At 42.8% G+C, this 18,941-nt stretch overlaps 1 protein-coding gene across 1 annotated transcript; it reads right to left on the bottom strand.

Moving 5' to 3' along the window:
* Positions 1 to 2,579: 2,579 nt before the first annotated feature.
* On the bottom strand, positions 2,580 to 15,150 carry IL12B (interleukin 12B). The gene is made up of 8 exons (XM_006766305.1): positions 15,104 to 15,150; positions 11,090 to 11,177; positions 9,314 to 9,589; positions 8,405 to 8,522; positions 6,433 to 6,650; positions 4,724 to 4,881; positions 3,256 to 3,387; positions 2,580 to 2,689 (listed from the first exon to the last, which is right to left on the bottom strand). The coding sequence occupies exons 2-7, from the start codon at positions 11,175 to 11,177 to the stop codon at positions 3,256 to 3,258; spliced, it is 990 nt and encodes a 329-aa protein (XP_006766368.1). The 5' UTR covers positions 15,104 to 15,150; the 3' UTR covers positions 2,580 to 2,689.
* Positions 15,151 to 18,941: the final 3,791 nt, after the last annotated feature.

Raw genomic sequence — 18,941 nt, forward strand, 5'->3', positions numbered from 1 at the left:
CCGCAGGCCAACGCTCCATCTGCTGAGCCAAACTGGTCAGGGCGGCATGGTGGTTTTTATCCTGGTCACCAGATATCCTCTGAGTCTTAAATGTTATCTGCTCAAGAGAGAAAGAGGAGGCAAAGGGCCATGCTAGCCATGGCTCTGTCTTTTGTCTAGAAAGCCCCCATTACATTTCAATGGGCAGAACTGGGTCTTGTTGCCTTGCTGGGCAGCAAGGGTGCTGGAAAAGTGATCACTTAGCTTCCCAGCCTTAGAGCTGAGGAGGGCCCTCGCCTCAGGGGAGAAGTACGTTGGGATTGAGAACTGATTGGACCACCAGTAGGCTGTGTCCAGGGCCCTGCCGAAGGTCACATGGTCACATAGCAGGGCTGACCAGGCCCACGGCCCAGTCTCCTGGTTTCCAATCCTGAGCTCTTTTGCTAGGACATTTGATATATTTTGTAGATTCCCAATAAAAAGGACCATCCTGGAGAATATTTTTCAAAAAAACAATCAAAATACTAAGAGGTTGTGTCAGGAAAGCACTGGGCATGTTGGGAGCCAGAACATCTGAGCTCTACCCCAGGCTGGCTGGGAGTTTTGGGAAAAGTACCCAGGTCACTGTGCTCATGAAATGTGATTCATTATTGTTTTTCTTGTTTAAAGTGTTGTTCATTAAATCCCCAATAATCCCTTGATATCTCTAGGTGAAAGACCCAGTAGGAGACAAACAATGATTAACCAATCACGTGCTATCAAGTGTGAGCTTACACAACATGATATGTTTCAAATGTTGGATTAGGATGACAGAAACTACCTACTATTCCTATAGGCCAGGAGCAGAGTATAATAATGGTTTCAGGGGACACTTAAAATAAGGAATGTGAACAGACATCTCTGTTATAGTTACCTTGCCATTGCAAGGAAGCCCGGATGTGCACACCTGGCTTTTGAAGACGCAGAGAATGGATTCCATTCTTTCTAATCCAGCACTTACTTTATCCATGGGAGACACCAAAGGGGAATGAGCAGGCCCTGCCCATTGAGCCCAAAGTGAGTACCTTCTCTTCTCTGTGGAGCCTTCTTGGGTGACTCTGGGTCACACTGATCCTTCTCCTTTGTTCTCACCTCAGAACACCACATATACAAAACATTTTTAGCATTTACTGGTATTAAAGTTAACTTTTCATCCCTGTCTTATAAGCTGTGCCAGGGGCGGGCACTGTTTGGGGAGGTAGCCCGAGGTTTTTGGAACTCCTCAACCCCAGGGGCGAGTACATGTCTAGACACATGGCAAACCCTCCGTAAACAGGAGCTGGACCTATGGGGTGGAACGCTCATAGCTTTCCCAGGTTGGAATTTTATTTCCTGATGCTTGGGAAATGAGGAGAGTTGATTCCAGGACAGGAGATGGAAGAAGCCAGGGCATCCAGCCCCTAAAGAGGGCATGGCACAGTTCAGTGTCCTTGCAGAGTCCCTCACGGTCAGATGACAGGGACAGTCCCTGAGCTCAGCAAGACACTGACTGGGAATCCTATAAAGGGAAAGGACAACTCTGCAAAACTGGAAGTGAAGCTGCTGGAAGGAGGGGCCATTCTCCAATGGTAGGGGGAGAAATTGCAGCCCTGGTAAATGTTGGAACAGGATACTCAAGGCAGCTGAGCAAGCCCAAAATAATATTGTAAAGAAAAGTTACATTTTTATTCATAGTTGGAATATAAAAATAAATAAGTAAACAGAAAACAAATGGACTCATTTTACAGAAAGCACATTCATTACTTAAAAGTAGCACCTTAATGGTTCGGCACTCTGTTCACATCCGTGTGTCAGGGTCACTCATGTCGACCATTGAGCGGTTCTTGATTGTTTCTTTGCATCTGTCTGCTTTTCTTGCATGGCTACTGAGGAGCAACTGGCAATTCTGACACTTTTATGGCCTTAGCCATAACCACATTTATCCTTCCTCTTGAATCATAAAATCTTTTTACTTTTCAGACACTTGTGATGTCTGTGTCACTCTCCTATACCTTACAGATAGATGGGTGGGGATTGCCACAGAGGTGGAATGAGGTTCAGTTTCTTTTCTTTCTTTTTTTTTTTTAATTTTAGCCTTTTCTAAATTCAGGCATCCAAAGATTTAACTTGCTTAGGTGGCCGTGAATTATAACTCTTCCTGGACATGAGAACTAACATCTTCCCAGGACCTTCTCAAGTGGCTTCTCGTCTCCAAGTCTCCGTTTAATATTCCATCCATCACAAGTATATTATGGTTCTGGCATCAGAACTCTGCATTTTTACTGGCTGCCATAACACGGAGACACTTGCAGCCTCGATGGAAAAGTTGTCAGTATAAATGACACATAAATTCACATTTTGCATAATAGGACCCGTTCCTTATGGATCAGGTCATGAGAGTGTGAAACATAGAAATCTTGGCACAAAAATGTTAAATGCCATAATAAATTAATAAATACATAAATTACTTAAATATCTAAATAGCAGTTGCAACCTGCTAGCTGGCAACTCTATGAATAAATTACCAGATTGTTTCATGGGCAGTTAGCATGGCAATAAAATAAATACAACAAAACACTTAAAAAAACACAAATTAGGTAGAAAATATCTTTTTGGGTCTAGTGCATCGTGCCTCTTAAAAGCTTTGCACAGCTTCCTTTTTTTCTCCAAGGTTTCATCCTGGGAGTAGAACCTGAAAAAGAATGCCCAAAGTCTATGAGGAATAAGAAGGCAGCAGCAGACCTTTCATATTTCATAAATCACATTATCTGGGCAATTGGGTTGTGGGGTTCCATGTCAGAAGGGTCCAGCCCTTCCTTATGTGGCCTGGGATTTGGCTGGTATCTTGCTCACGAGAGAGACTCTGAATTCAAAGTTTTCTTAAAAGGGTATCGATTATGTCATTTCCTTGCTGAAAGCCCTCCAGTGGTCCCCCAGGTTCTCCTTTGGATGAGGTTCTAATTCCTGGATACAGCTTGCAACCATCCTACTCTGACTCTTAGCTGCCTCTCTTTCTTCTTTGCCTTTCCCTCCAGAAGGGCAGGACCTATATATTCCTGTTCTGTTTATTGCAGTATCCCTGAGCCTAGCGTAGTGCCTGGAACAACATGAACATCAAATAAACATCTGTTAATGAGCAACTGTATGTTTTTGACTCTGGCGACATTGCTGGAGATCTATTTCCTCTCCTGAATCTCCCCGCCCCAGTTCCCTGAACCTGGTACACTGAGTGTGCAGGTCTGGGCTAGGCTTGCTCACCTAACTGCAGGAGACAGATGCCCACTCGCTCCAGGATGAGCTATAGTAGCGGTCTCGGGCTTGCACACGGATCAAGGCATCCTTGTGGCATGTGACCTTGGCTGAGGTCTTGTCTTCCAAGAGTCTATCTTTCTGCAAAAGAGAGGAAAACCTTTGGTAATATGGTCACAAGGTAGGCTGAGCATATTTCTCAAAGCAAGCAGACCTTGGTTGTAGGGTAATTCACAGAAGAGTGTGTAGTACTTGCGCCACCTACTGACAGAAGCTCTAAACACAGATGCAGTTTTTCTACTTCGCAAGTCCTGAGGATGAAATTGGTCCAGCTTTCCTCTTTCTAGCACAGCTGCCTTGTTTGAAGGCCCATGTGCACTCACCCCAGTACAAGGCTGATGGTGGGACTGGGACAGAGTTGCTCTAATTGTCCCGTGGATATTCAGAAATACCATAGTCTCGATCCTTTCATCAGACAAACTTGTGGTTCAAAGTCAGACGTTGCTACTTATTAGCTGTGTGACCACTGAAAAATGTCTTAGGCTCTCTGTGTCTCAGTTTCCTCACTTACAAAAGGGGGATAGTAAAAAATGCCTATCTCACAGAGCTGTAAAAGTTAAAAGGTAATAATTGTGTAAAACTCTTAGCAAAATCTAACCATATAGAAAGCACTCAGTAAATCTTGCCCATTAATGATACAGATCTTAAGTAGGGAAGATACATGTGAAGATTTTAAATAACATTTATTGAAATTGACTCCAGAATAGCCCTTTGCCCTGCAAAAGAAAATTCTTAGGGAGCGACTGAATCACTGAGTTTCTATCAGATGCCAGATGCTATGCTGAATAAGACCTTTATCTGGTGATGTTACTAGTAAAACGGATCCAAGGAGGCTAAAGCTCTAAAAAAGTGCCTCTAGGATACTGGGGTTATTGATGCCAAGGTAAGAAAATTGGAAAGCCATCATTTAGCCTGTGTACATACTGACAATAAAATAATTTCACAATATGTAGAACAGCCAAGAGTTAGACATTTTGGGTGAGACATAGCATGACTGTTATATCATCCATTATATTCACTCAGTTGAAATAATACATTTCAGTTCCCAGAGTCCAGCTCTCCTATATCAGGATCAATTGAGTGCAAGAATTAATGGTCAACCGTATAGGAAGTGTATGGCTTTGGTGTCCAGCAATCTGAGTTTGTGTCCTGGTTCTGTCACTTCCTAGCTGGGTGACTTTGGGCAAGTCACTTAACCTTTCTGAGCTTTAGTGTTGTCACTAGTGAAGTGGTGATAATACTACTGCCCGTCTTTGTAGACTTACTGTGATGATTAAGTGAGATAAACATGTACACAAAAAGGCACAGAAAAAGTGCTGAATAAACATTAGCTGTTGTCGTCATCATTCATCCCCTTCCTGTTGTGGGCCTGCATAAACCTGATCACAGCATGTCTGGCACCGGAATCACATCTTACCCTTTCTCTCTTGTTCTTGCCCTGGATCTGAAGAGAAAATGTCAGGGAGAAGTAGGAATGTGGGGTGCTCCAAGTGTCGGGGTACTCCCAGCTGACCTCCACATGCCGGGAATCCTTTAACGGCTTCAGTTTCAGGTTCTTGGGTGGGTCTGGTTTGACTGTGGAAGAAGATACACACCTTTATTTCCCTGGTGGGGCTTTCGAGCAAGGTAGTTCTGGCTTCTGATCCCAGGGTAGTTACTTAACTTCTTTGAGCACTTGGTTGGCAGACGTGACACTCCCTCACTCCTGGTACTCACTCTTGTGCCTGTGGAAGGCAGCCACATCCTTTATGGCTGACCCTGAGAGAGGCTCAGAATCCTCTTACCATGGACACTCAGATGGGCTTTGGTGGTGGAACCACTTCTGCGTAGTGCTCAGAAGAAAGTTAGAGACAATAAGACTCTCTTGTCTGGGGTATCAGTGAAGGACCACCCTATCTGAGGTCAAGCCCTCTCTTTGCACCCAACTCAGAACTGAGCTGAGTCTCGTGCTGGGGATGAGGTGAGAGAGTTCCCACTTAGTGTCTTTTATCTTTTCATGGCATCTGGCACTGATTTGTCCTATAGCAGTTACAGTCACATTATCTCTATGTCATTTGTTCACTCATCCAATCTTTCTATAAATAATAACTGAGCAACCATTGTGTCCCAGCCACTGGACTACACATGGGAAGTACAGCAGTGAGTGTCCCAAAGACTGTCCCCAAGTAGTGTACCTTCTTCTCATGAGGTGAGGAAGACATTCTATGGAATGTGCTTGGGCTCCTAAACCCAGCACCACTCCACAGACCACAGCTCCTAGCAGATGCTTCACAAATATTCCCTCTGTTCTTAACACACTGTCATCTCCCTTCCTTTAGGACTCAGCTAAATGTCACCTCCTCAGTGAGACCTTCCCTGGTCAACCTCTGTGAACTAGACCCACCTTCCCCCAACCCGTCAAGGGCAGTCTCTCTACCAATGCTACTGTACGTTCTGTGGTTCTCTCACACTTTCTCAATGGAGAAATGGTAAAGGAAATGAAAAATCTCCATCTGCCAATTTAAAAAACTGATGTCCATTTTGGAGCAGTTTTTATTCCAATAAAGAAGTCTCTTTTAAGATTCTAGAGAAAGGTGGGTGGGGAATAATTGCAGCTGGTAGGAAAGTGCTGGTTCTGAATAGGACTATCATGCCAAAGGGGCTGCTCTTGGATTCCTCATGGAAGCTCCCTGGGAGCAGAACAAGTTTAGCCAAGAGCCTGCTTTTACTTTTTTTTTTTCCCCCCAAATATGTTTGTACTGATTGTTAGGAAGAAGGAGAGAGAGAGAGAGAGGGAGAGAGAGAGAGAGAGAGAGGAAATATGAATCAACGAGAACCATCAATTGGCTGCTCCTGCATACCCCCTATGGGGATTGAGTCTGGCATGTGCCCTCAACCAAATGAGCCAGGTGAGCCTGCTTTTTCTAGTGGGCAGATGTGGGTCTGAATTGCTAGCTGTGAGATCTAAGACAAGTTGTTTAACTTTTGAAGACTCATTTTCCCCTTCCTTAAAATGCAGATAGATAATAGTATCTCATTGTACTTTTTGGGGGGTGTTGAATAAAAGAGATAATGCATGTAAACCCCTTACTCCAGTGAATGAATGGCATCTGTCTCTATTAAGCATATATATTCAAGTACACTCACTGATGTCCCTGATGAAGAAGCTGCTGGTGTAGTTTTCATACTTGAGCCTGTGAACAGCATCCAGCACGACCTCAATGGGCAGCCTCTCCTCGGCGGCTGGGCAGGCACTGCCCTCCTCACACTCCACCGTGTACTTCTGATACTCCCTGTGGTCCACTCTGATCCTTTCAGTCGAAAGTGTCGCTGCTCCACAGGTCACTCCCCGGGGGTCAGAGGAGCTGAAGTTAAAGACAGATATATCCTGTGTCTCACAGGTGTGGGCGAGTTCCTGTGGTTGTAACTCTCTGAGGTCACAGTTTCTCTAACTAGTTTGATTTATCCCCAGGCAGTGAGGAACTGCCCTCCCCATGACAGCAAATGTTTCAGAGTTAGTACAAATGTTCTATTATTATAGTTTTACAGATGAGGAAATGGGAGTTCATGGCCAACAAGAATTCAGAAAATTTTAGATCCAGAGCTCCTGGTTACAACTCCTTATTAACATTTTTATTTTATTTTTCCCATTTTAATTATAAAATCAATACATGCAATTATAAAATAGTAAAATGATAAAGATGAATATTAAGGAAATGTGGTACCTCTCTTAAACCCAATCCCCCTTTTAACCCTAATATAAATATTATTTATATCTTGTTGTATCCCACCAGAACCTTTTCTGTGAATATTCAAAGCAGTTATATAGCCATATGGTTTTATGCATATACACACATTTCATCTGTATAAATGCACATAGATTTTATTTTTTTAAAAAAATATATTTTTATTAATTTCAGAGAGGAAGGAAGAGGGAGAGAGAGAGAAAAGCGTCCACAATGAGAGAGAATCATGGATCGGCTGCCTCCTGCACATCCCCCACTGGGGATCGAGCCCACAACCCGGGCATGTGCTTTTGATCGGAATCAAACCTGGGACTTTTCAGTTCGCAGGCCAATGCTCTATCCACTGAGCCAAACCAGCTAGGGCTAGATTTTATTTTTTATGAGGATCAAATTACATATCTATCTATCTACACACACACACACACACACACACACACATATATATACATACATTTATGGTTTTGTAACCATCTTTTTCATATCTGAACATATGAGGAATGATCCACAACAGACCATATAGGTTGGGTTATTTTGATGACTGCACATTAAGCCGAAGAGTATAATAAACCACACTTTATTTCACCTTTCCCCTGCTGAAAACATCCCAATGAATATTTGCATCTACATCTTTGTGCACTTGTATAAACATTTCTTCAGTCAGCATTTTCATTTTAAAGATGAAAAAGTGAGACCCCAAGGTTCCTCAGGTACCTAGTGGCCAGGCCAGATTGATCAACCAGGGTTGGCTCCATTCTCCTACATTGTTTGGGAACTTAGATTATGAGTGAAGTCACATGTTGGGCTAACACAGTGCTACATCCTTGGGAATTGGTTTCTTAGGAAATTCCAAGTGTATAAGACAAAGAGTGAACTTCAGATGAGCAGTGTTAGCAGAAGAAAAAGTTGTTCAAGTGGCCTGAGGAAAATGTCTAGAGGCCTCAGAGTTTTGGAGTCGACTCCAGGGCTTGCAAGGTTTATGCTTTAGAGCTCTTGTTTCTATTTTTGATTCAAGGTGCAATTTTGGCAAGTCATCTGTAGCTTCGATTTCTCCTTTTATCCCTCCCCATGGTGCTATGAGCCTCAATGAAGCATCATCAGGCCATTTAGATGAGTGAGTTCAAACACAGCAGAGGCTATGCCCAGGCCCAGATAGTATTCTGTTCTAATGCATACATTTGTTCAGGCATTTGCCTTAAATATCCATGTTCTTTCCCCAATTTAGGCAAAGGAGGGAGGAGTCATTGAAAAAAATATGGGTTTGACTTTGTCTTCTCTCTTATCATTAACTGAAAGGCATTACTAGGTCATCCTTATTTTCCTAATGAAATAGTAGTTCTAGCAAAACACTGAGAAAACAGAGTGGTTTCACTTACCCTCTGCCACTTTTGACACTGAATTTCAAATCTTCCTTGATTTCTGTCAGCCACCAGCAGGTGAAATGTCCAGAATAATTCTTTGCTTCACATTTTAGAAAGGTCTTATTTTTGGGTTCTGGATTGAAAAAGAACAAATATTTAGGTTTTTGTTTTTTGTTGTTTTGTGTGTGTGTGTGTGTGTGTGTGTGTGTGTTTCCCAGAAAGATTTTGTTTGTGCTTAATCACAGGCCACCAAATGGTATAAGAGTAAAAAATCTTCCATTGAATTCATTGGAAAATGATGCTGCTCCCCTGGCAGGCAATTCAGTGAGGACTGGTAGCTGACTCTGCAGAGCATAACAACTCACATATTGAGGGGGTATTCATTATTTTAAGGCTATCACTCCAGTGCTGAGTTATGCACTGTTCATGTTGGTTAATTTCCATCACCCTCTCTATAAAAGCACCATTATTTAAAGAGAGCCTATGGAAAAGCATCTAGACCAGTGGTTCTCAACCTTCTGGTCCTTTAAATACAGTTCCTCGTGTTGTGACCCAACCATAAAATTATTTTCGTTGCTACTTCATAACTGTAATGTTTCTACTGTTATGAATCATAATGTAAATATCTGATATGCAGGATGGTCTTAGGCGACCCCTGTGAAAGGGTCGTTTTTCCTCCAAAGGGGTCGCGACCCACAGATTGAGAACCGCTGATCTAGACTCACCATGAAACTCTTTCAACATGAAATTACCCGAAGTGTCGAGCAAAGGAAAACCAAAGCAAAGGACAATGTAGGTTCTTAGTGGTTTCTGTAAGGGACTTGATTGCTGCATTAACTATACTGATCATGTCTTGCCTTTAAAATTTTTAATTTTTGTATTTTTTATGGAGAAAACTGATGCTGTCCAAAGGAATGGAATTACCTTTCTGGTCTTTTAAAATATCAGTGGACCAAAATCCGTCTTCCTTTTTGTGAAGCAGAAGGAGAGAATGGCTGAGAGCCTTGCCTCCTTTGTGACAGGTGTACTGCCCAGCATCTCCAAACTCTTTGACTTGGATGGTCAAGGTTTTGCCAGAGCCTAAGACCTCATTGCTCTGGTCCGAGGTCCACGAGATGCCATCTTCTTCAGGGGTGTCGCAGGTGAGGACCACCACTTCTCCAGGGGCGTCAGGATACCAGTCTAATTCTACAACATAAACTGGAGAGCACAGAGTGTGGAAAACCATACTGTAAGCCACACAGACTCTGGGACTTTGTCTTCTGAACTTCCTGGGCATCTGCACTGCTGAAGTACAACCTAGCTTATAGCAGCAAAGGCCTGCTGAGAGGATCTCAGGGTACCGGGCTCCTCTTGGGCTCAAGGTCATGGAAGAGAGAAGCAAAGAGTTGTATAGATGCCAACAACTTGTTAACTGGCAGGCTGCTGTTAGTAATTAACCTCTGATCAGCTGACAGATGAAGAAGGCCTTGATACACGGAAGAATGCAAACAGCACAAGACTCTTTGCTGAAGGACTGGTAGAGATAAACAACTTCCAGCGCAATTTTAGTCTCAGAGGGAATAAGACTGACCAGGACTGAGATCCTACTCCCACTAGCTGGCTGGAGGATTTGGAGGAAGATATTTAATCACTATGACTCTCAGTTTCCTCTTCTGTAAAATGTTAATAATAATAGTACCTTCATCATAGATTCATTCGGCTGTGAGGATTAAATGAAAGAAGCCTGCCTCAGTAAACTGAGTGTTAGTTGTTGTTAGTCACAGACCAAAGGGTCAGACAACTGCACAGAGAGACTATCTTAAAATTTTTGTGGGGATTTTGGGACTTAGTTTATACTGCATGATATTCACCAATGGAAAATTTTATTCTCTTTGTATTTTTTAAAGCGATTTTACAGTCTTATGAGGCAGTTAAGTAGGTGTTAGTCTTCCCATTTTATAGAGGAGGGTGTTGAGACCAAGAGGCTAAGCAAGGTTACAGCAAGTTAGAAGTACAAGAACTATATTTCAGACTGTCTGTCTCCTTGGCTTTACCTTTGGTCTCTAATACCAGCATCTAAATTGACACTTGAGGAATGGCTTAGTATACAGTATTTCAAAGATGGTGTCACATCAAAGCTTCATTCGGGCATCAATTATTAATTAAATAGAATCACTTAATGCAGTGGTTCTCAAACCACAATCATGGAACCCTCCATTAGCAGCAGCACCTGGGAATCTGTTAGAAATGCAAATTCTCAGTTGCTGAACAGGGAACTGTGTGATAGGCCCAGTGACCTATATTTTTTTTTATGCTTTCCAGATGATTTTGATGCCTGCTGTGAGAGTCACAGGGGTAAAGAGCCTTGTTTTTAGAGTCACATTGGTCTGGGTTTAGAGAAAGGGTGATGAATCTTTTTTCTGCCAAGGGCTATTTGGAACTTGTAACATCATTCACAGGCCATACAAAATTATCAACTTAAAAATTAGCCTGCTATATTTGGTCAAACATTGAATTAACTCACTCCTAATGCCTTGGCAGGGTCAGACCAAATGACTTCACAGGCCTTATACAGCCTGTGGGCTGGAAGTTCCCCATCACTGGTTTATAGTCAGTTCCATCTCTTGTACTAGCCTGTGGCCTTAGGCAAGACATTCAATTACTCTAAGCTCCGGCATCATCATCTTGAAAATGAGATATTTAGGAGAGTCTAGTTACCATCTTTCTTCAGTTCCCATATGGCCATAAGGGGCGATGCCAGCAAAACCAGGGAAAAACAGAAGAGGACCAACTGCTGCTGATGCATCTGTAGAAGGGACAGAGAGAGAGGAGAAGGAGGAGGAAAAGAGAAGAAGAAGGAAAGAGGAGAGAGAACATCAATCATTATTCAGTTACCTTTGGAAACCATATTCACAATCTATGCATATTGTTTCTAATCTTTATTTTCTTCTCCTCTACATTGTTATGGTAACAGTAAATGAATTGTAGGAGCCCTTATGCCAGTTACTGGGTGAGCACATCTCCAAACAGAGAACCATAGATGTTCTGAAGCTGAAAGAGATGTAAGACTAGCCTTCTTATACAGTCCTCTTATTTTAAAGACGAGAAACCCAAGGCTCAGATAAAGAACATGATTTGCCCAGATCAACATTCAGTGATTTTTTTTACTTGGTGCTTACTAAGGGTACTGAGCTAGAGCAGTTGGAGTGAAAAAAAGTTTTTACCTGGATCCTGCCTTTTAGGAGCAAATGCTTTCATTCAACAAATATTATTAAGTCAGTGGGAGAGACATGCTACATGTGTGTGTCATTGAAGCACAAGGCAGTATCTGCAGTGACAGCTGAGGCTAAAGGGCTTAGGTTGGGGAGGAAAAGGTAACATAGAGACAATCTTTCAAATTCTGGCAATGACCTGGTCACCAGCTCTTGTTGTAGGGATTTAGTTTCTCTATTAGTTTAGACTGTAATTGCTCCAAACTCAGAGATGACTCCCTCCCACATGATGTAGTCCAGTGGTTCTCAAAATAACCCAGAAGCCTTGTTAAACCAATGATTTCTGAGTTCTACCCCCAGACTGTCTGATTCAGCAGTTCTGGGGGTGGGGCCTGAGAATCTGCATTCCTAAAGGATTTTCCAGGTGAGGCTAATGTTGCTGGTCCGGGACCACATGTGAGAACCACTGCTTTAACCCGTTTTCAGGCTCCAGAGCCCCTGAAAATCAAGTTGTTTTTTGGGAGAAGATCGTGACATAGAGACATATCTGCCATGAAATAACGACATGCGTCATTTGATGCTCAATCAGGCACCACCTTATATTGAAACTCAGTCTAGATTAGTATCCAGGATTTATGAAAATCTTCAGACTGTGAAAATTACACCCCCTCTGTAAATTAGGTAGGGATGATTATAATTTAATTTCAGTCTGAAACACCTCCATCTATCTCAGCGAGCACCCGTGTTTTACAGCAGCATTATTTCGGAAACGACTGTTTAAATTATATGAAGAACAAGACTCAAAATTTCCAGCAAAATACTTTAAAAAGGAGCATCCCTTGATTGATGTGACTGAATACTGACAAATCATAGCTGTGTCAGAACTGCTGCTGATCCTGGGGAACCCTGCCATTCACTTTACTTCCTTAGATTATAGAAGCTTTGATGACCAAGACAGGACTAGAAGGCATGCCTTCCTGTACACTGCCAGTGTTCTCGTCAGGGCAGCATAGGGCTTACAGGGGCACGTCTGTCAGTTCAGCAAGCTTTGACTGTAGCAAAGAGTACTTGTCACAGAGCATCAGTTAGTACATTTGTAGGCTTGGAGTCAAGCAGCTATGTGTTTCAGTTCTAGTTCCCCCACTCACTAGTTGCGTGATGCTGGCCAAATTACTCTCTGCATCTCAGTCTCCTCATCTATAAAATGGACACAATACTCATCTCAAGGAATGTTGGGGAGAATGCAATGAGATGACATATTACAGAAGACAGCCAATAAGAGGTTAGGAGAAGGAAGAGGTAAAGGAAAAAGTTGACATCTCTCTTTTCCGTACATAATGGATAGACTGAGAGTCGTGTCTGGCTGTAGAGAAATGCCATAGAGGTATTACAAGTACACAGACCTGTAAAACCCAGATGTCAGCACTCTGGGGAGGGAAATGACAGAGATTCCTGGCACCTCCTGGAATACTCTCTTGAAGCTGGGGTTTTCCCTTCTGCTCTGTGCCCAGCACTTCCTCTCTGGACCTCAGATGCATTTGAGAATTTCAGGTGGTGAGTTGTACTTTAGGATTAAGGGAGAGCTGGTGATGGTTCTAAGACACAACTTTCATTTTAAATCTTAGAACACTGGCAGGGGTTGGGACTTAGGGGAAACCCAAAAGGGGGCAACAGATAGTTATCCAGTGGGTCTCTAAACCAGCTGATAGCAGGGGCTGCATCCCACAGCTCACACTTCTTGGCATGCTAAGTTTGAGAGTCTCAAGGATCAAAACATTTCTTTACATGTAATTTCATAGGTTTTACAAACTGTTGAAATAAAAAATGAAGGATGCAGGGAGTCTAGAGGCATCACGCAACTAGTGAGTGGGGTAAGTATAACTGAAACCCATAGCTGCTTGACTCCAAGTATGTTAAGGCTCCCTAATGCTTGTGCCAATGTGGGCATGATAACAGCACTTTTTCAAGTTTTACTTTGTTACATTTTAATTAGAAGAGAGAATTATTAAAAAAATAAAAAGATATAGTCACACAAGGCACGGGTAGCACTCGCAAAGGGCCCCAGTTCTAGAGCCAGGCAGGACCTGCACTGGCATTCCAGCTCTGCCACTCATTAGTTGTGTGATTCTGGGAAAGCTGCTTGTTAAGTCACACTCTTTTTTTTTAAAATATATTGATTTTTTTACAGAGAGGAAGGGAGAGGGATAGAGAGTTAGAAACATCAATGAGAGAGAAACATCGATCAGCTGCCTCCTGCACATCCCCTACTGGGGATGTGCCCGCAACCAAGGTACATGCCCTTGACCGGAATCGAACCTGGGACCCTTCAGTCTGCAGACCAACGCTCTATCCACTGAGCCAAACTGGTTAGGGCAAGCCTCACACTCTTAAATCTGTAAAAGGGGCGTCCTATTGTGGTGAGGAGTTAATGAAATAATTCATGTAAAGTGTCCAGCATAGGGCCCAGATGAGGTCTGGGTTCCTGATTATTTGTTCTCGCAGAGCCCCCATTTCTTGTTTCATAGCACTTCCTACAATAATAGAGTTACTTAGTTAATGTATAATTACTTCCCTGCCACTCTGAGTTCTCTAATGGCAGGGACCATGTCTCTTCTATTCAATACTATATCCCAGACTTCAGTATGTAGGGATTTCATTAACTATTAGAAAAATGAGTGAATGCACAGAAATCACAAAATTTCAAATCCCAGTAAAATGAACTCTAAGAGGCAGCTTTCTAACATTTTGAAATTCCTTATTTGAAAAAAGTGTACCATCAGCTGGGGTTTGGCAATCTCTTCGTTACAATGTAATTTTAACCTGATCATTACTTATTTTTTCTGATCATTACTTCTTTAACCTGAAAATTATTGCACACAATTTACGTGAGCAAGTATAAGATACCAGTGCAGTAAAGATTACCTTTTTTCCCCTTCTTACAGATTTTTAAATTCTTCAGAAAGTAGTTTTAAGCATAGTAGTTGCTTTTTATTTTTTAAGTGAGCCCAAGTTAGTTAATCTAAAAAAACTTGACCTCAGCTATCAATCTGATTGACTGTCACAACTGACTAGTAAGCCCTTCACAAATATGGGAGCAAGTATGTGCTGTAACATTCAATTATGAGGTAAGAATATGAAATAAATTATTTATTAAATTCATTATTACTTAACGAATGGAAGGCTTTAAAAATGTTTACCATACTAAAGCGATACTCACTTTAACTCTATACAATCCTTTAATGGATGGGCATTAAATGCTGAGGGACACACTGTTACATACATAGCACTTTTAAACAAGATAAAACAGACCTTTCTATAAAACATGGATTTGTTCACAGACCTTGGTAGACAATTATTATTAGTTTACTCTCTAAATTAATACTTTATGCATAAGCCCCCAAAGTGTTCCAGTAGATGAGTCACCAGGAATGCTCCCAGGAACCCACCCTATCCATGATGTCAGGTTCAGGGGTAGCACAGGCATGGTGGGGGCCATGGCAGGGACTAGGGAAGTGCTTACCTTGTTTCTCGCTGAGCCTCAGAGTTCGCTGGATCTGAAACCGTTGTTTCTTCTTCTGCTGCTGTTGTGACTGCAGCTTATATACCCTGCTCGTACCAAGCTTTCTGATGGAAACTTAAACTAGAAACTGACTTGTTCCAAGTTGCAACACTGAAAACAACTCTCAAAACCTTCTGGGGGAATTTCAATAAGTTCCTTTTTTTTTTTTCCTGTGTGTATTAATAACACGGAGGGAACATAACATCAAAATCCCAGGTAATGAACTAAGAGGAAATGACTTTTTGGGTGGGGGAAAAAGGAAGGAGAAGGGATGCTGTCTTCTTTGGGTTGACATCATGGCCAGCGTGCTTAGAGACAGCAGTAGGCAGCTTCCCTGGACTCCACAGATTTGAGAAGAAGGAAGGACAAGGATTGGACATGAAGGAGGATGAGGTCACTCAGGAAACTGAGTTCAAGTTAGAATGATGCAATTGTATTCTAGAGGGCCCCAGAGCAAAATCTGTGGTTCTCTTGAAGTCAGAGTTGAGATGAAAGCTAAAGGGTTGAGTATATTTGGGGCACCCTCCCCTACACTATTCCTTTAACATCTGGATTTAAGAGACCTACTATTATCACTCGTTTTTGGCCCATGCACCACACACACACACACACACACACTTTTACACTCATCCCTGTACATTTATACTGACACAGGCACAGCCCTGGGGAGATGATAAAAACGTATGCACTGCTAATAAGACTCAGAGAGAGACACAGCCTGTGCTCAAAGATTCTCTCGCTCATAGCCAGATAGAAACAGAAACTGAAATACCCACAGGCAGGTACAGAGACAACCCATGCATGCCACATTCAAGACATACCCCCTTTGGCACCCTGAGGGGGATACACTCAATGCTCATTTGCACACAAATCTATGGATCTAGGAGCTTTATGCACAAAATTAGCTGAATTATGCACAGAATTAGCCGAATTAGCTAGATATCTCTAGCGGAATTTAACAGTACTAAGAGGGGTTCAAAGGTGTACACAGGTCTTTGATACCATCTCCTCCTGTCTGTACTAGTACACCATCATGAACACTAAGTACGGGCCAACAGACGGGGGCTGTACCCATAGCTGCCGACAGAGGGCGCTGCTGTAAGGCAGTCCCCACGTGGTGAAGCGGCTCAGGGAGCTCACCCAGAGCGGGCCACTTCTCCATCCTGGCGCCTGGACCCCAGTTTCCACCGCGGGGAAATTCCTGGGGCCGGGCCGGGTTTCAGGTGGGCGCAGATTTCTGTGCTAACTTGCTTCTCAGTCTCACTGGTGAGAAAACGGGAAACCCTGAGGAGAGCAACGGAGCTTCTCCCTTTGCCCCCGCTGTGGGAGGGCGGGCCGCTTAGCTGGTAGTACCACTCGCCTGAGAGCCGCCCTGTGCTCTGGCTTGGCTGGAGCTGTTACCTCTGCCCTGTGCTCTGGCTTGGCTGGAGATGTTACCTCCGGGTCAGAGCGCCTTCTCCATCCCCTTTGTCCTGTAGGCCTTCCAAAATTTTGCCTCTTAGGCTTCAAGTGAAAGGGAAGTTCTCAAGTTACACAACAAAGCAAAAGGGGTGGGGAGCTGCTGCTTTTTTTTTGCCAAGGGGGTTTTGTATATTTATAACATTCGTGGGCCATACAGAATTATCAACGTAAAAATTAGCCTGCTGTATTTGGTCAAACATTAACTCATCCCTAATGTCTTGGCAGGGCCAGACCAAATGACTTAGAGGCCCTAGGGCTGGATGTTCCCCACCCCTGGGCGTGAATGAAGTAGGTTGCATTGTTTGTTGGTAATATGATATCGTGTGTGTGTGTGTGTGTGTGTGTGTGTGTGTGTGTGTGTGTGTCTGCGTGCCTGTGTAAGTCACAGTCGGCACTTTGAGAATTCCTAACTACTGCTGATGGAAAGTATTGTTTTGGATCAGAAAGGGCAGATTCACAGGGCTGACTATATTGATTGAAAAATAAAAATCTGTATGTATAAGTGGATTTGCGCAAGTCAATCTTGTGTTGTTCAGTGGTCAGTTCTATATGATATGCACGTTTATTAAAGTACATATCAATTTGGGGAAGGGTTCTCTCTGTAAAAATATCTTCATTTCCCCTAACAATCATCAAAGATTGCAGAACAGGAAACATATAAAATTGACATGAAATAGTTTTATTAATTCATTTACAGTGGCTGCACCACTACAGATGAGCCCTTCTGTAACCCCCCATAAATACATACATATACATAAAATAAGACAAGAACATATTAGATATGTGTTCATAAAAGCACCATCAAAATTTAAAAAATTGATTTGGAGCATAAAAATAGTATGTTAAATATGCAAAAGAAGCTTCAAGGTTAGCCCCTGGCTCCCCTTGTCACTCATATTGTAGCCCAGGACCAATCCTATAGAAAAGTATGGGCTACCAGTGCTCACCTATGCCAAGGACAAGTAGTAGATATTTAAGAGTATGAGATCTGGAGTTAGTGACCTGGATTCTAGCACCTGGTGTGCAAGTTACTTGACATCTCTAAGCCTCAGTTTCCAAATCTATAAAACGGGATTCATAATAGTACCTGGTCATAGGTTTGTTGTGAAGATTAAGCGAGATATGATGTAATGCACTTAGCTCCCTAGCGAAGTGCTTAATAAATAACTGATTTTATTCATTTACTTACCCTGCTTGTCCAGGGAGCCTTAGCTCACCTAGGGGACATTGAAGATGACAAAAGACCACATGGCTAGGGCTGAGGCACTAATTTGGCTCTGAGCATACAGGTCACCAAAATGAGAAAAAAGAACCAGCACCTGTCCCATCAGACTGACTATTTTAATGAGTCTAGTTCACCCACCAAGAAGTAGTCCTCAAACTTCATGTGCATATATATAAAAAAATCAGGGTCTTGGAATTGCGATTCAGATCTGAAATACGGCTCCAGAACCTGGCTTCGATTCCAGTCAAGGGCATGTACCTCGGACAAAGCCATGGTGGCAGGGCCGAGGCAGAGGTGGTTAGGGGCAATCAGGCTGGCAGGGGAGAGCAGTTAGGGGGATCAGACCAGCAGGGGAGAGCAGTTAGGGGGATAAGGTTGGCAGGGGAGAGCACTTAGGGGGATCAGGCCGGCAGGCAGGTGAGGATTGCGAGAGGGCAGTCGGACATCCCCCGAGGGGTTCCAGATTAGAGAGGGTGCAGGCTAGGCTGAGGGACTCCTCCCATCCTGTGCATGAATTTTGTGCACCAGGCCTCTAGTGTGTAAATAATGAGCACCCCTACAGTCAGTTGTTTTTGCAGGAATACTTCTAGTTAAGGGAATGAGCAGTAGATCCCACCTGCCATCTCAGAGATGTTTATTCTTACAGGGGGAAAAAACCAAAACAAACCCAAACCTGAAGTGATCTCATTCAATTTTTCAAGTGTCCTTCAAGTACATACTTTTTGTTTTAATGCTTTGTAAAAGATCCCTAAAGTCACCTTCATTTTTCAAGGGACTAAGAATTCTTCACCAGCCTCCTCTTCAACAATGACTAATCACATTGCTACACTGTCATCCTTCCATCCTGGGCCCAAGCTAGGAAGGCAGGGGATTTCAGATGCAGTCACTGCTGAAGTTCTTCATCCAAATGAGCATCTTTGATCTAGGACCAGACTGATTGCAGAGTACAACAAATGCTCCATTTTAATATTGATTTTTCATTTGCATATGGAAATCTTTTTCTCTTCTTCTTTAAATACAATTTTATGTTAATCCCAGTGAAATCAAGGCATAACTACAACAAGACTGTGCACAAAGCCCACAAGGGGGTGCACCAAGAGTGTCCACCTCAGG

The sequence above is a fragment of the Myotis davidii genome, unplaced genomic scaffold (assembly GCF_000327345.1).
Source record: "Myotis davidii unplaced genomic scaffold, ASM32734v1 scaffold18, whole genome shotgun sequence".
Lineage (NCBI taxonomy): Eukaryota > Metazoa > Chordata > Mammalia > Chiroptera > Vespertilionidae > Myotis > Myotis davidii.

What these genes read in the sequence shown, in the direction of transcription:
- IL12B (XM_006766305.1), bottom strand. Translation starts at nt 11,177, where the DNA reads ATGCATCAGCAGCAGTTGGTCCTCTTCTGTTTTTCCCTGGTTTTGCTG. An exon ending in ATGGGAACTGAAGAAAGATG is followed by an intron (nt 9,590 to 11,089) that starts GTAACTAGACTC and finishes TGTGCTCTCCAG; the next exon opens with TTTATGTTGTAGAATTAGAC. An exon ending in CTTCTTCATCAGGGACATCA is followed by an intron (nt 4,882 to 6,432) that starts GTGAGTGTACTT and finishes CTTCTTCCACAG; the next exon opens with TCAAACCAGACCCACCCAAG.